At 40.9% G+C, this 16,885-nt stretch overlaps 3 protein-coding genes across 4 annotated transcripts; 1 reads left to right on the plus strand and 2 right to left on the minus strand.

Annotated features, from left to right (window-relative positions):
• Positions 1–379: 379 nt before the first annotated feature.
• Positions 380–12,848, minus strand: RB195_002239 (uncharacterized protein; the record flags this gene model as incomplete). 2 transcript variants are annotated; one of them, XM_064199407.1, is made up of 13 exons in its annotated part: positions 380–531; positions 2,748–2,922; positions 3,953–4,045; positions 5,402–5,517; positions 5,581–5,753; positions 6,215–6,306; positions 6,366–6,477; positions 9,238–9,290; positions 9,368–9,582; positions 9,665–9,668; positions 11,081–11,386; positions 12,120–12,209; positions 12,720–12,848. In XM_064199407.1, the coding sequence occupies 13 exons, from the start codon at positions 12,846–12,848 to the stop codon at positions 380–382; spliced, it is 1,710 nt and encodes a 569-aa protein (XP_064055287.1). The 2 variants fall into 2 exon arrangements, with proteins under 2 accessions (XP_064055287.1, XP_064055288.1); XM_064199406.1 differs by lacking the exons at positions 9,665–9,668; positions 11,081–11,386; positions 12,120–12,209; positions 12,720–12,848 and adding an exon at positions 10,229–10,274.
• On the minus strand, positions 11,049–12,201 carry RB195_002240 (uncharacterized protein; the record flags this gene model as incomplete). Its single annotated transcript, XM_013446857.2, has 2 exons — positions 11,049–11,386; positions 12,120–12,201. The coding sequence occupies 2 exons, from the start codon at positions 12,199–12,201 to the stop codon at positions 11,049–11,051; spliced, it is 420 nt and encodes a 139-aa protein (XP_013302311.2).
• A 976-nt stretch (positions 12,849–13,824) lies between the features above and the next one.
• On the plus strand, positions 13,825–16,138 carry RB195_002241 (uncharacterized protein; the record flags this gene model as incomplete). The annotated part of the gene is made up of 8 exons (XM_013446858.2): positions 13,825–13,902; positions 14,380–14,447; positions 14,560–14,691; positions 14,843–14,972; positions 15,030–15,107; positions 15,350–15,444; positions 15,789–15,892; positions 16,104–16,138. The coding sequence occupies 8 exons, from the start codon at positions 13,825–13,827 to the stop codon at positions 16,136–16,138; spliced, it is 720 nt and encodes a 239-aa protein (XP_013302312.2).
• Between the last annotated feature and the right edge of the window lie 747 nt (positions 16,139–16,885).

The raw sequence follows: 16,885 nt of genomic DNA on the forward strand, positions 1-16,885 counted from the left end.
CTATTATTTGCAAAACTGCGTTTTCGACTAAAACGTTAACATCTAGTCGCGTTGACGTGAAAACTCATGGGAATCAAATGTTAAAATGACTTCTTCTACGAAATGTAAGCATTGTAATCGAAGTTCTACTTATATTTGATCAAATAAAAATCTTACAAGTGTTGAAATTGTCGAGAGGGGTTTCTCAACCTCATCGAAGTCTATCAAGCTAAGCAAAGAACGCTGCAGGCTTCTAATACGATTTATTCTACAAAAGTATATATATGTGAGTAGTTAAACAGTTCAAAAGTTTGGCATAATTTAGGTTCAGATTTATGTGCAAAGAATCCCCAAATAGCAAAGGAATATGGTCAGTTAGTTATCAGTTCAGTTAGTTATGCTAGGATAAAGATATTTGGTTGATTATAGACAACGCTGTGGCTAGAGCTCTACTATGTTCTTCTTGGACCTTCTTGAATCCGCCGTCGGTGTTTTTCATTAGCTCCTCAATTTCTTCCGTTGCGCCACAAATTTCAAGGACAACGAGTGTTCCTAAAAAAATCGTGAATAAAGAGATATTGAAGGACATAACACACTATACAGTTCAAGTCGTAGCAATGACATCATTCGAAGTTTAAACTTTGCTTTCTTCTTTCTCAAAAGTTGAATAGCTGATGTTCAGCTTGATAGATAACACTTTTGCCTATTTTGAAGATGAATTTTATCACTGAAAGATTCTTCGGAATTCTCGAGTTCTGAGGAATCTGAACATTAACGATTCTGGTTCTAACGGTGTTGTTAGCGGTTCATCACGAAGTTGTCAGTTTATTTAACTGGGTAACGTTTCCGTGGAAGAATCGCCTTTGAAAACTTGATATTAGAAAGGTACAATATGTCCGACCAACCTGGTTATCACCTACATAGACTAAAACTTAAATTCAAATTTCAAACATCGCTGTATGAGCGCTTTATACGTGTACTTAGTCGACTGAAGACCTTGGGGGTGAACAAGCTGTTGTCAGGGAAAGCTGCCAAATCTTAGAGCTATAGACCAAACACCGTGGATAGAAGTACAACAGTGATGTTATTTCAACTGATGCTGTTTCAAACGTCGAATCGCCCTCCGATATACTTTGGTCTTACAAGTCTCACTGACTCTTCTTCAAGATTAATACATTAGAAAATATTTTTGTAAGAAGTTCTTTAGCTTTGTTGCGTCACCAAACAAGCTCGACCTATTTTCTGTTTAGCTTAGCTTTTCAATCAAGTAAATTCAAATCCCTTTCCTGTTTGACGCGATATTCTCTTAAAAGGCAAGCTTTTTCATCCAATTACAAATTCGTAGATGCTTCCTAGTTCGCTGCTAAGACCGTGACTCACCACGTGTTGTGGCGCGAACCCACGAACGAGCCGGTTTTCTCGACGATGTGGTAGCTTACTTCAATAGCGAGGAGCTAAGCACACGCGTGAAAGCGCGCACAGAGATGCGCTCGCTGCGAACACTTCTACTACTTCTCGTCATTGTTCGTTTCGAACCAATGAGGGACGAACCGTATATACACTACAATGACCTTGTAAAGGCGTAAAAAGACAAGAGTCGTGTTGCACGTTGTTCGTCTTGAATAAGGAAAAAAACGTGAAGGGGAGAATTTAAGAAAAAGCAAACCAAGTTCTCAACAAAATGAGTGTTAAACTTCAAAGAAAATTAGGGACAGTACGATGAAACGAATATTGGAATTTACGAGTCACGGAAGAAAAGTTGCGATGAATGGAATGAACATCGCTTGCTACAGAAAATCTGAGGTGAGGTGTAGAGAGCACAGGGCAAGCTCTCTTCCAGAAAGATGTTAACGCTGCTCTGCTAACTTCATTCTTCATGGTGCTATACCTATGGTGTTCCTATGCTGTTGATCTGGTGTAAGTCTCACTCACAACCTACAAGCTCAACAATGCTTGAATTGCATAGGGTTAGTTTCGGATCGGTATGAGAAACAGATGATTGTTCCCGTTACAAGTCCCCTGACCTTCGAAATCTTAGACTTTAGGATTTAATGAGAAAGTATCTTCTTTAAAATCGACTACATCCTCAAAATTGATACTATTCTAAGTCCTAGTACAAAAAATTGAGGAGAAGCATTTAAGCTCCCGTAATTCGATTATAAAGTCAATTGAAACATGCGTTTCTGAATCTTTACTATGAAGCCACTTTGGAGGTTTGTGTAGGATAGTGTCTAGTGAAGTAACCGGGAGCAATTTGTTCGGACAAAAGGAATTCTAACAGTACATTCACTAAGGAAATCGGCCACCTGTGCTGATCGCAACATAATCATATTGATCTATCGCAAGATCATCGGAAAAACGCGAGAACAGAGCGTGCGTACTTATCTTTTTCGTATGCGTCAAAGTACTATAAAAGGCAGCCCTCAACTACAAGAAAAAAATTGCAAGAGGACACAAATTACGAGATACAAAATGATACAACGAAAACTCGTTCGTACAAGCTGATACTGTCCGATGCATCTATTAATGTAGCCATTATCCCCGAAAATAATCCTTTTCCACATGATGTAGGCAGGTCCAAAAGACCTGGATTCTGGTGCAGCTACGTAAGCGGGTGCTCTCAAAGTGGGACCTCATTCATCTCCGCAGCAAGAGAGGGTTCCTATTCCGTTACCGTCAGCTCCGAGGCGCCGCGTCGAACGCAACTGCGCCGCGCTTCGGATCGTTTTGACCCGGCCATATCAATGCAGAGAAGTGAGGCTGCTTACCAAATCCTTTGGTGACAAAAGGTATCTTTGTGCCGTGTTTATGCAGATCCACTTCGCACGTATTGACCAAGCTCACTGTAGATGTTGTCGAGACGGTATGTGCAACTTTATGACATCGTTCCACGAATTTCAATCGTGGAACATCATCGCTGCAACCAGCATAGTAGAAATGTCCCTGAAAAAAAGCATCTACTTGTAAGCCATTCATAACTTTTATATATTTTTATAATCGTAATTGTAACGTAAACAAAAAAGAACGTCTTTGGAGTTACAATGTGTATTCTACTGAAAAATAAAGACGTTATGACGCCATCGACGCTTAGGGCGGTGCTAACCGGCTTGGATTCAGGGTGGGGAGGGGGATGAATGATGCGCTAAGCAAAAAGTTCCGTGTCATACGCGTTAACAGAGCCTATTCTGCCTACTCCTAGTGTAGTCGATGATTTGTCTCTTTTAAATACCAAGGTAAAGGTCTCGATGGGAAAATTGTGTGACAGTTGGGGTCGCTGCAATTATAATCGGATTAGAACTACCTGAAGCTCGGTGCAGTTGCGTAAGCCGCTGCACTCGAACCAGCGCGGTGAAACTAGCAGTCGGGATCGAGGTGGGACCATCGCAGATCGCGAACGACAGTGATGAGTAGTGCTAGCAAAGGCCCACCTTAGATTCTAACCTCTACGCTCCATCGCACACATTCTTGCGCATCCGCTTACGCAACTGCACTCGCTTTGGTTCTCCTGTAGCCGCTATTGGACATAACGATGTTTTTACTAGCTCGTCCTCCATGGGTTCATTCTGGCTGATCTACAGCGTCCACGTGAATACTGTTATCGATAAGCATATGCGCGGCAAACCACAAATACAGAATTGTTTTTCTATGTTTAATAGGGATAGAAAGGACATTGTCGGGGTTTTTTCGAGATAGGGTGAGCAGTTGGAACGTGTCTTAAAAAAGGAAAAGAAAAAGCTATTTTCGTAGCATAAAGAACAACTGTTCAGATTGTTGAGCATTCCAGGTTTTAAAGGCGACTTCCCGAACCGTCAGCCAATAAAATCAACTAGCAATCAGCTCATTGCGTTTTAGTCCCTTAGAAATCGGCATGTAAGAAACTATGAATTTCTCAAACACGTCTTTTTACTAGCTTTTCTGAAGACAACTGAGAAATAAGTAGGTGAATGAACACAAACTTGCGAATTCAACGTACCGGTTCAGTTCTTTGTTCATGAAAGGGAATAGCTGAATCAGGCACGTCCGTCGAAACACCATGCGCGTTTAGTGCGGCGACATGACCAGGACTCTAAAAATGAGGATGTCCAAGAGCTATTCTCATTAAGAAATTCCAGTGCTTTTTTAGCAATCTTACCACGCCATATCAAATAAGCATACATAGAATTTCATCAATAAATCTTCTATTCGAGAAAATATTGGTACCAATTCTCACATTTTTTTTATATATTATTAAATTCGAACAACTCGTTTGTTTTCCACTCTTGTATTTCTTTTGTAATTTTCTTTTTAATTTTAAAGATATTCTTGAGAATTTACGTTTGGAGATGTCCTAAAATTACATACATTGTTTTCATACGTTCGTCAAATTTACTCATAAAAACTTGTCTTTTAAAGGCATCACCCCACGAATCTGAGGTGGTGCAGATTTTAGTTGGAGTATTCGTAAACGGGATGGGAGACTACGGAGAGGGAGGTGATTCCGTCCATTTCTTCCTAATTGCCTAAAAAACGGCCCGGAAGATGCGGCGCCGCACAAGAATGGCGCGCTCCAGTCGAACCCCTTGTACAAAATGATGCGCCAAAACGAATGAAGCCGTATCTTCCGGGCCGTTTTTTACGGCAATTAGCAAGAAATGGACGGAATCACCCTCCTCCCCATAAATTTACGACCCCGTATACGAATACTCCACCGGAAATCTGCACCACCTCGGATTCGTGGAGTGATGCCTTTAAACTAGTTTTTCTAAATTCAGTGGTCTACAACCTGCATCTATTCTTTTCTATAAAAACTAGGGGTTTAGGCGTGATGGTCATTGACACTTCGTAAAATCGTCTCAAAAAGGGATCTACGTTCGTAGATGATCTATCGATATGATTGCTGTGATAACTGGTCTTCTCAAGAACTCCACATGAATAACTGAGCTTTCCGGAAGCCGAAAGGTGAAGATACCTGTTTTTATTGTCGGGGAAAAACGATTTGAAGCCCGCTGCAGCTGCACAAGCGAATGCACTCCAAGTGGGACCCTTTCTCATCTCTGCAGTCCGATTGCAACAGGCGAACGTCCCACCTTCATAGCAACCGCTAGTTCCACTGCTCCACATCGAGCGCAGCCGCTTATGCATTTACGCCATTTTGACCCTTGCATTCAAAGGATTTATGTACTCTATTGTGTCCCACGATAAGGTGGCGTTACACCAAGCTCACAGGCGGTTACGTCGATAATACGCTTCATCAAATACCAAATAAAATTCAGCCTATTTGAAGAAGCATAGCGCTCGTGGAACAATTAAGTGAAATTAAGATCGTAGTGGTTTTCGATCTTGTCCATTATTTAGTGAACTTGAGCACCCGTGTTATTCTTCCTTTTTTCCCTTCTTTGTAGCATTAATCTGTAATTTCAACTGTTCACAGGTGCTTACTCACCAAAGATAAAACCTCGTTACATATCCTGTAGTGCTGCGATCCTCTTTCCGGAGTGAAGTCGTGAACTGTATTGGAATGACGGTTAAATAAACTCAATCGTGCTGCAGTCATGTCGTCTGAAAGATTGCATCGTACACGCATTGCCATCTGCTTGAAGTTGTTTTGCAGCAATTACAAACCTATGATAGAATCGTAGTGTAATGTCAACGGATGAAAGACAACGTTTGACGTTTCTTCAATTATTGGTTGCGTTGCGCAATGTAGCGCAATACATAACGTGCGGCAATCACGAGTTCGTAATTGCTGGCATGCCACTAGTACTGTGCAGGACTGACAATCACGGATATATACACTGGAAAAAACTGGGTAGGTTGTGAGGAAGATAACAACAACAATGAAATTCATTCAAAGGAATGCTGATGAGTTCTCCTTTTAGGATACCCTTATAAGTTCCAAAATTAAACGTCATATAACAAATTTCTGTTTATTTTCCTCCGATTACCTATTAACATTTACTGATTAAGTTACATCTAAATAATTCTTGTTTTTCACTTTCCAAAAATTCTAAATAAGATCAAAGGTGTGTGCGCACGTGACGTCTGCTGAATGTGGTTTTGTCCTTTTTTTAGAACCAAATGAATGGTTACCAAACAGGTTATGGAGTGGCTCATCGGAAACTTTCGTCGAGACCCTCGACGCTGTTCTTAGCCCAACAGTTTCTTCTCTCTCTCTAACAGCTAACAAAATTCGCAGCACTCGGAATTTTTTCTTCACATTTTCTGGCGAAATCGAACGTGAGTATGTAGCACTTACCTGCCCGCACATGGTGCCAGTACGATAAGGCAGTCCGTGCAATCGTCCACGGTTACCGTGGAAGTGTGATCAAGCACTAATAAGTTACTGTTCTGAAGAGAACACACTATACTCATTGAAGTATTGGGAACTACACAGCAAGAATTCAAACCTTGCAACTTTCAATCGCCATTGGTTGTCCAGCTACACCCCGACGAACCTCCGTAGCACTGTCAAGATCGTGGATACGGTATTTGTCAATGTCCATTCGTGGACGACGTTCCCTAAAGCATTACTTGTATTTGCTGGACAGATTCTTCTGTGTGTAGAGAAGAGAAGTAAAAGTGATCGACGATAGCGTTGTCCTTGGCTATGGATTACAATTACGACTTGTATAATTTACAGTTTATGGTCGTGGAAATACTGTGTCCTAAGAGTTGGGTACGGTCCTTGATGAGTGTTCTCTTACAGAGATAAATAGAGTAGAAATTAATGAAGAAGTTGAAGGAAATTGAGAAGGGTTTCCAGACTATGAAAAAGTTGCAGAAATCAACAGGTCAAGAGAAGTCATTCTCGAATTTTGAGTTGTGATAAAAACCTGAATTTAAAAGTTCAGGAACTAACTACGTGTTGACAGAAAGCGTAAGTTATAAAGAACGCCATAAACCTCGTTTGATTTCTAAATTATTTCTGAAGAAAGAGTGCCTGGAAGGCTTCTATTATCGCATGAAAGTCAGTTTATATTCCTTTTTTCAGGAAGAGTGAATATTATAGGAATATCTTTTCTGCCATGTTTCTTCTCCTTCAGAGTGATTGTTTCAGCGCAATTATGACAGGAATTGCAATGTTTGTTGCTTCATAGTCAAAAATTGCGGAGGATGTTGGTTTTATGGAAGGAAGAATCAAGTTTTGAATAGGTCCTAATTGCATTTATACGAAGACGTGTTGTCGTCAAATCTATTTTCGGATGTACTGAATTTTCTTCGCATTCTTATTGAATTGTGAAATCCAACATGTTTCATGATATAATAGGAGAGAAATGGAACATTTTGAGAGAATCTCACAAATCGAACGGATGCTTCGAGAAAAGTCAAAGAATAATCCGTAAAAAAATGTTCCAAATCTCCACTATCCCTAAACGCCTTCTCCTGAGTGTGTTCGTTTTTAATGGACGAATGTAGGTATTTTGGTTAGGTTGGTGGCTTCTCTTTGGCTGTTGATTACGAATAACATCGTTGAAGGGGAGGTTTGGACGTTGTGGGAGTATTTCGGACATCGGAAGGGGTTCGGACAAGCTTTTACGCCAGAATAATACTGCGCTACGATACTCAAGGGCAGGTGATGACAGCGGAACTTGTGAATCCTGACTAGGGCTGACGTGAGAACTGCGGAAAGGAGTACGTATGATGCTACGTAGAAATAAGTGAAATTGTTGGAAAATTAGAGTTCTTTGAATTGAAGATAATTTCGATTAAAAAAGCGGTCATGAAAGTTCGAACAGTTGTGATGTCAATACGTCATTTCTACGTCCGAAAAAATTCTCGACGCTGACCAATGGTGACGACAAGGAATGCATCCTTTATACACGTGGATTTCGTGGAGCGCGAGTCCAGTGAGGCTCAAGAGCCCGGATGGCGAAGTTCACTAACCACCCACTGAATAGGTAACACGAGCTGATGGAGCTGTTTCTGCACTTGATGTCGTAGCGGAAGTGCGTCATGAGCTAATAGAGGAGTCGCGATAATCCTCGCAATCTCCTAATAGCAATAGCAAGGCTGTGTTTGCGAACGCGGTTTTAGTCATAAAGATTTGCGTGTTTTTTCTTCCTTTTTTGTAATCAGCATTTGAGCATCGTGTTGGCAGCCTGTTCTCGAACGAAATGAACAGTTGTTAATTGCTGTGCTTGCTAAAAAAAAGTTAGAGGATAAATTATGCTGTTAATTTCATGGAAGGCAAATCCCTCGTCAGATTTTGGTAGTGAAATTAGTGAGCTAGGTAGAGTGGTTCATGAACTTAAACGTACTCTTTCCCTTTTCCATACTTAATGCATTTGAAGGCGTTACCTATTTGGTTCCGTTAGTTGGATCGTGGACGGTGGATGAAAACGGAGGTGCTCTCGTTCTATCGCGTAACAAGTTGCATCGTTGGGTAGACGAAGTCACGCTGAGCTACTGCGCACGCATGTCTCCAGGTTCATGAAGATAAGGGGAGGAGTGATCCCTTTCATGTTCATGAACTATACCACTACCTCTATCCCCTCGTGCAGAGATTCGAACATCGAGTTTTTTGTGATACGCTGACTTGGAAAAGTCTTATCACACGGAGAATATGTAGATGATACTGCTTCTAAGTCGAATCTCGGAGTCACAAAAGGCCGGGAAGACATTTGTAGATTTCGAACGGTGATATCTACGTTGACAATGCAATTCCCAGCTGCGTCAGATTACGCGTTTCTCATGGCGACCAACCAGTACAGCGGTGTTCCGCGACTGTTCGCTTGACAGTGGCCGCCAGTTTCATTTACTAAATCAAGACATAAGTTTGATTGTATGCATGGCACACCGACAGACGTTAGAGAGTAGAAAAAAGAGCGAGAAGAGAAAGAAAGGAAGGAATAACTCGTTATTTCCATGCAGAGTTCGTGTTGGTCACAGAGAGAAATGAAGATTTTTATGTCAGGAAAGTAAGGTAGCAAATGATAGACGCTCAGACGAAAGGATAAGTAAGAATTTTCAGAACAGAAGCAAACAGGCGCTTCAAGAATGGATAGAATGAAACAGCACCAGGTATGAAGCACAAGCTGCTGGACTAAAACCAGTGGCTATCAGTTACCGGGTGAAAAAGAGGAGCTTCCTTTTTAACTTTGCGAGAATGTGGATCCTATTCACAGATTACAGTGAATGAATGCTACGTCGAGATGCGCACGCTGTGCATGCGTGGAGAACATGTGCACGAAAGGTGTTCAGACAACAAGAAATGTTCCAAAAAGGTGTTTCAAAAACAAGATACCATTAAATAATCGCTAAAAAAAAGTAGTAGAATACCATGAGAATTTTGGCTCGTCGCTCTGTTGCTGCTCCTCCGCTTCGTCGGTAACCTATAAATTTCAGCTTTTCTTTGGATTTTGCAGTGAGGGACCAAAGCACGTGGGCCTCACGAAAACGAACTAACTACCTTGTATTGATCTTCGCGTTTGCATTTCTTTTGTCGATGGCAACATAGCCATGGCATAGTTAGAGTGGAAAAATGGAAACGTTTCCTTTGGGGTGTACGCGGTCTTTGCGTAGTGATCGGGATTATCAGGGCTTCTTTCGAGTAAGCGCCAAACGACCTCCACCGTTGCCGAGGCGACAAATCGGCGGCATGATGAGCGATCGAAGAGCGGAATGCTTGAGTAATAAATGACGTTATTTCAATGCAAAGATGAACTGGCCTCTCGCTGCCAAAGACAGCTCTAACCAACAATCGTACCTCCCTGCGTGGAATTTTGTGGTTATTTCAAATGTCGTAGATGAAGCAGCGTGAATAGGTTAATCCGTTAGGATGCAACGTTGGCTTAACATCCAATAATTGCAGCACATTTGCCTCTATTTTTGTACTTTTTTTTTCAAAGCTCCAATGCAGAAACACATGATGTCATGCCAGTTGTCGTTTCTTGAACCGACGCGTTAATAGCGCATTCATCCGGACCGTTCATTTATTGTGCTATTTTCCACTTAACACATCGGTCTTGAAGCCTTGTAGCGTGGTTCCCATTTGGAGAAAAAAAATCACGATAACTGAGGTTAGTGTGTTTAGTTCCATCTACCTACACTACTTTTTGGATGGATGCCTGCTACCCAGTGTTGTAGAAATACCGCTGCAGTAGTTCGAAAGTTATCTCGCCTCGAAATCTCTATTCAGGCCCCTGAAGAAAGTGAAAAAAAAACCAGAACTTCAGGCGAATAATAAAAAAATTGTTTTTCTTCCCTGCTTAGATGCTACTAAGCATCGTAGCATCTAAGCAGTTGTGGTCTGGTCAGAAATCCGCCCCACCTTGAAGCTCCATTGTAGTGTGGTGTCTTAGCCATGTCCCAGACATCAGAATTCCCTGTACGAATCTCAATAAATTATCAATTTTTTTCCGCATTTCTCTTCGTGCAGCAGTCAGATAATTACTCAGGTTAGTCTCAATTAATCATAGTTCATAGACGAGATAGCGGAGTCTGCGAGTTCCTCTAACAGTTGCAGATTATCGACATAACATCGTTGCAGGTACGCGCAGACGCTCCATTACCACGTCTGTGAAGTAACTTGTGAGGAGCTGTTGGTCAAATTCATGACGACAACAAAGAACGACCTTGTAACTGCCGAATGTACGTGTAATCCCTATCAACACCACAAGCACGCAACATCCACTCATTTGCGATAAACCCCTATACGGCTATCCCTCTAGCTAGCACTGTAGAAGCATTCGTCTCCAATGGATCCAATGCAGCCCAATGTATTGCACCGTAGCACCATATATTTGATGTGTTTACACGTTGATTACTACAGAAACACGCCTCATGCACCTTTCATAAACCCATGTCCTGGGGCTCCTACTAAAAAAAAAAACCACTCTACGGAAAACAATTTCACAAGCACATCTGATGAGTACCCACAACAAATAAAAACCATGTCTCCAACTTTATCATCTTCCACCTCTATAACATAACCAAACGGATCAACAATAACAGTGTTTCTAAACTTCGCAAAGTTTGTACGGGTAAACAATGTCATTAGAATGTTTGCAGTAACAAAAAAGAAAAAAAAATAAATGAAACCATCGTCGAGACACCACACTGTACAAGAGGGAGAAAATGGAAGATGAGATCTACTGCTGTGGGCAATCTCTTGAGATATGACCTGTTTCCTGGCACTTGTAGCAGCGTTTCGACTCCATTGATCCTCCTTCAGTACAATCACGTGAAATGTGTCCCGGTCGACCGCAGTTGTAGCATTTCTGACCACCACGGAAGCCTCCTCCTCCTCCTCCTCCTCCAGCTGAGGGACATTCACGTGCGAAGTGGCCTTGCCCACCGCACTGATAGCACTCTTGTCCTCGGGATCTGTAGCCTCCTCCACCTCCACGTCCACCGTCACGAGACTGAGGGCATTCGCGTGAGAAATGTCCTGTTTCACCGCAGTTGTAGCATGAACCACCGCCACCGCCTGGAATCAAATTCCTATGGAAATTGAAGAGATACAACGCCTCCGCTCACCCCGTCATCCACAAAACTGCTCCGTTCTCCACGTCAACTGCACGTAACCAGCAAGACAACTATGAAATGCAGTACTCTGACAGAACATGTTCAAAAAATGTTAGCTCATGGTTGTAACCTACAGATCTCAGACTATGCTGTCAAAATTTGAATAAAATTTCAGAGAATGCAACTCTCTCATTATGGATAGTTTCACATTTGTTCCAGTTAAACTCTTACCATAGACAAACAGAATTCTGAGGGATAGGTCGGTTCCAAATATGTTAGGGATAGGTCGGTCCCAAATATGTTGGAAGACGCAAGCTTTTTCAAAGCAAAGCAGAATATTTCCTAGAAGTAAACGTCTCCAAAATTCCATGCTACAAAAGAGGAATGGATAGATCCAACTGGAGCGCAGGAATGTTTTGCTTGTTTATAGTGTCATCCCTCGAAAATTATAGCTAATGTAGTTACCAATTCATTACTTTAAATGCGTAGGTTCTGCCAGGTTATCCATTTCATACAAAAAAAAGACATTTCGACATCAAATCCATGCTATATGCTACTGAACTCCTACTAACAACATATTAAATGGGGTAATTTCGTATGATGTCTCGCTGGCTACATAAAATAGTGGTGTAATGGAGACGAAAACATTGAATTACCTAAATACACTCAACACCCCAAACACCACCAAGTAGCACCTCCGTTGCGACCGCCTGACTCTCCTCCATTCGTACAGTTTCTAGCGATGTGGCCGGTCCCGTGACACTTGTAACACTCCATGATACCCTCTGAAAAAAAATTGGTTCTCTTCTTGAAAACTTCATTGTGAAATACATAGTATGAATAGAGAACATATAAAAAGCAACAACTATAGAGCAGGGACACTAGAAGAACTATCTACACAAAATTCCCATCCAGGAATCTTATTCCACTGCTATATCTTATTGTAATAGTAACTACACCTGTATTCAGCTCAGTAAAAACCTCTACAAATAAATGGCCCGTGCAAGTCAGAAAAAAGTCTGGAAACAAGCCAAACCAATTCATATTCAACACATGAACCAATGAGTCACGTGGCACCACAACTGAACAGAAAAAAACCAAAGGGACATAAAAGTATGAAACCCCACAGTAACACAGTTCATGAGAAAATATTTGTCCCAGGAGCTAACCACCACCCCGCGAGCTGAAGCGCACAACAAATACCCAAAAAAGTGACGGTGTTTAATGAGTGCCCAAAAATTTCACGCGATTGGCACACAGCCGAGTCAGTTGGATGTGCAAGTACCGTAACTGACGCGCCCATTCGAATCTGATTTGTCATCCTCGTCTTCCTCAACGGAGGTTGTTCCTTTTTTTGACGAGATCTCGTTTTGTTCTGTGTTTTTGTATATTGCGTAGTTCTTCCAGGAAGGAATTGTCGTCATATGTAGTTCAGTATTAGTTAGAAAAGTTTATATTTTGTAAGATGTGAAGCTTGCGCATGTCAACTACTTGAATTCGTTTTGTCTCTACATGTATTTCCTGCGGATTTCCTTTCCTTTCTGTGTGCGGAAAAGAATTTGAAATATTCGATAGGACTGCTTCCAAGAAGTATATTAACAGAGTCGAAACATCTAAGAAATATGCTCCGTTTAGAAACGCTTCCCAGGACATTCAGGAATACTCGTTGGAATTTGGAAGTTTTTAGGACTTACGAAGACAAGGAGTACTGAGGAAAAACGGGCCTAGCTTGACGGCTGCCTACCTCTCCGGCTGCGTCTAAATTTCTCTTTCTCAGCCCTTAGATTTTATTCGCTTTTTATAGAAGGCCGTGGAATGCTAATTCCTAATTCAAGCAAAGAATTTGTGTAGATGAGATGGTTATGGTTCGAGACTCAGTTTCGAAGATTAGCTGTAAAACTGCAAAATGCCCCTCGTTGAAGGGACTGGAGGCCTTAGTTTCCCTACCGAGGGGGAGCCCTTTGCTTGAGACATGATAATATAAAAGAACGTAAATTTTGATTCATTTAATGATGATGTTACCTGATAAAGCGACTGTCCCACAAGCTAAAGGATTCTTAAGTGGTTTTGTTTCAATCCCGTGAATGTGAACAGCTGTCTTGTTGGGTAAACTGAACCCTCCATTTCCTAGATTTGAAAGGAAATGTTTTGCGTATTCACTGTGATACTGAAACCCTATCTGCCACTTAAGAACGCAACGTCGAAAAGTTTTCTAAAGGCTGCGTTTAAAAATGAGGAAATGGGCCTTTCGAAGTCGAAAGAAAGTCGAATTTGAGCATTTCAATTTCCACTGTGTGTTGTTCTCGTTTACGTGTTCCTGAGTAGTCGTGTTTCTGTTGACGTCCTTACACTTCTCATCGTATATTGCTTCATTCAGTTTTGTTTAGTGTCGAGTTCGGAATGGACGTCATGGAAGAGGAGGAACGGAAGCCTATCCCATCATTGGGGTTCTATCCACACCAGCCAATTAGCACTGGAGTTAGTACTGAAACACTCTCTTTTACTTCATCGAAATACAAATGCCAATTTGCAATTTTATTGCCAATTTGTGGAGTTTAATGCTATGGGTTCGGATAATGCTATAGTTTGAAGAGAATGCGTGTGGAAAGTTTTAAGAGGAGGAAATCAAAAAAGTTTCTTTTGAAATGAACACCGAAACACATTCTACAAACAAAGTAAGGAGTATTTAACTACAAGTGAGAAAACTAGGATTCAGATTTTAAAGTGAGCCAAAGTCACATAGGAAACTTTGAAAACGTATATTCTAAAGTTTTACGGGGGAGTGTACATAGATAAGCTAGTTTCTATTCCTTGCTGAACAGAAAAAATGATGACGTAATATTCGGGTATTCAGATGAATACTCAGAAAAGAAATGAGCGGAATTTGACCAACTCTTTCAGTTCAGCGTTGTGCGCAGTTTCGTTTTCTACTGTTTACTTACGTTCTGTTTTCAGACTACACTTATAGCCATGGAGTTTAATGGGGGTGTTGTCGTTGGGACGGATTCTAGAACTAGTGCTGGGTAAGTTTTCTAGAAACTTCGTGCAATTGCTTAGGAGGTTTTCAGATGTTTAACCTTATCTTTAGATACTTCTTGTCTATGTCTTTTCTCCTTGAATACGAGATCTGTTTAGATCGTTCATTTCTTCGCGAGCCACCAATAAAATTACTCCTATCACCGACCACATGACTGTTTGTCGATCTGGTTCTGCAGCAGACACTCAGGCTATTGCTGATATAGTCAAGTATCACATAGAAGTTTACAGGTGTCTTTCGATGGACATGTTCCGCATGATCTGTCCCCTTTATCGGAATTTTTTTTTCTCAGACATTCATTACTGTTCTTTTCCTTTCTGCAAGATAGATTTGCATCAAATCCTATGCCTTGTTTTGGATCCCATATTCGCCTGGTTATAGTATGCTGGAAAACGATCCAGTAACAATCTACCGTGGTGCTCAGATTTTCCGCAAATTCCTGTACAACTACCGCGATCAGCTTTCTGCATCAGTTTTGATCGCAGGCTGGGATGAACAGAGTGGCGGACAAGTACAATTTTGTGGTTTTGTAAGACGTCTTTTTCTTCTTAGAAGTTTAACCTTCTAGCTCTATGCAATTCCCCTCGGTGGTTTCGTGACGCGACAAAAGTCGACCGCATCTGGTTCAGGATCTACGTTTGTTCAGGTGCTATCTTATTATGTTACGCATCCATCTTTATCAAGCGATTTTTATTTTCAAAGTGCTCTGCGAAAGTCTTGAAATTCTTGGGATTTTTGGAGAGTATGATTTTTCCATACTTCTTTTCTTAAATGTAACATTTTTGCGTGAAGTTCCATGGAAAACCAAAAATGGGTTTTTTGAATTTGGTTTCTTCTTTATGAGGTTTGAAAACGTAAGTGTCCTCCAAAGAAATTTGCTTCTTGTAGGGATTCCTCGACAACGCTTGGAAACCAAATCTGACGAAGGAGGAGTGTAAAGCCATTGTGAAGCAGGCTGTTGGTTTAGCTGTGTTCCGTGATGGGTTAGTTTCTTAAATTGAAATGATTCCATTCGGATTTAGAGATTTTTCCTTTTCCAATGCTTCTCGGCAGTGTACTGGTGTATACTAGTATACTGGTGCTTCGTACCAGTACAAATGAAATTGGGGTCAATTTAAAGCTAAGTAGAATAAGTTATGTTTGAGTCGTTGGAATTGAAATGTATAGAAGAATAGAAATATAGACAAGATTAGGGATATTTAACGGGATCTTACTATCAGAGAACTTTTTGTTCTCTAGGACCGAAAGCTCAGCTGGTTCACAATGTTTGATCTCGTGATTGCATCAGGATGTTTTGCTGGTGAATATGAGTTTTCTTTATTTCCAGCTCATCCGGTGGTGTTGTCCGCGTAGCCACGATCGACAAGACTGGCACTAAACTGGAACTGTTCCGTCCTGACAAGCCTGGATTTCCAAATGTTTTCCCGCCAGGTGCTCATCTTTCCTTCCCTCCTCATATTGAGCAGGCACCTGTTGCATAAGCGTGATTGCCTCTTTGGAGCTGTCTTCGTACTCATATGTGATTTGTTTTTTCTGACTAATAATATACGTGGTTTGGATGTAAATTATTGGTGTCTCTTTTCCACCATTTTCTTTTTTACATTCATTTTTTGAAGCACTTTTAGAAAAAAGAAAGTTTTAGCATATGGAATTACTGCAAGTGAGGAAGAAACTTGATTTTCATAGCACTTGCCTCGAAAACCTTATGTGAAGGCTGAAATTGATGTTCGGCAGATTTCTTCAATGCTTTGGTTATGAAAGAGTAATTAAACACCAATGAACACTTCAGTACTGGAATTTTGTCGGTGTCTTCATTGCGTCAGTAGATCTTTGAGGAAATTGCTTTCAATAACGCACCAGAGGTACCTAAGGTCACTAATTGTAAAAATACCCTTAAAGAAGTTCTTCGAGTTGTTTCTTCATTACAGTCATGATGTACGAAGAGGAAAAAAATAAAGATCGAAAAAAGATGAAATAGACTATCAAAGTTGTGTCCAGCACTATTCTAAAGATAAAAAATTTAAATGGAAATGTTTTCGTCTACTGCGAGTTCAAAAAGGAGTCTTTCTTCGGGATGAACTTGACATATCATCAGTGAAAATATTCATTCTGAATGCTCCTACGCGCGTCTTCTTTTAGTCTTCCGCCTTTGCTTAGATCATCTTACATGGATCATAAGTCAATCAATCTCCTTTTATCTCTGAATGGTGAGTGATTTCGCTTGAGGGCACTCCTAGACTTTCAAAACATATTGTTTATCTCAAGAATATTGCTGAAAACATGTATATTGAAGTTGATTCTAATCAAAGAGCTACAATCTCGAGAATTATAAAGCTTCCTTCCGCTCCTCATGAAGTTTTGGGACGAGTGGGTCCATGAAAATGCAGATTTCTGTATCTATCCTGGAGGTTTGCAACTCCAGCA

Source organism: Necator americanus, chromosome IV (assembly GCF_031761385.1).
Source record: "Necator americanus strain Aroian chromosome IV, whole genome shotgun sequence".
NCBI lineage: Eukaryota > Metazoa > Nematoda > Chromadorea > Rhabditida > Ancylostomatidae > Necator > Necator americanus.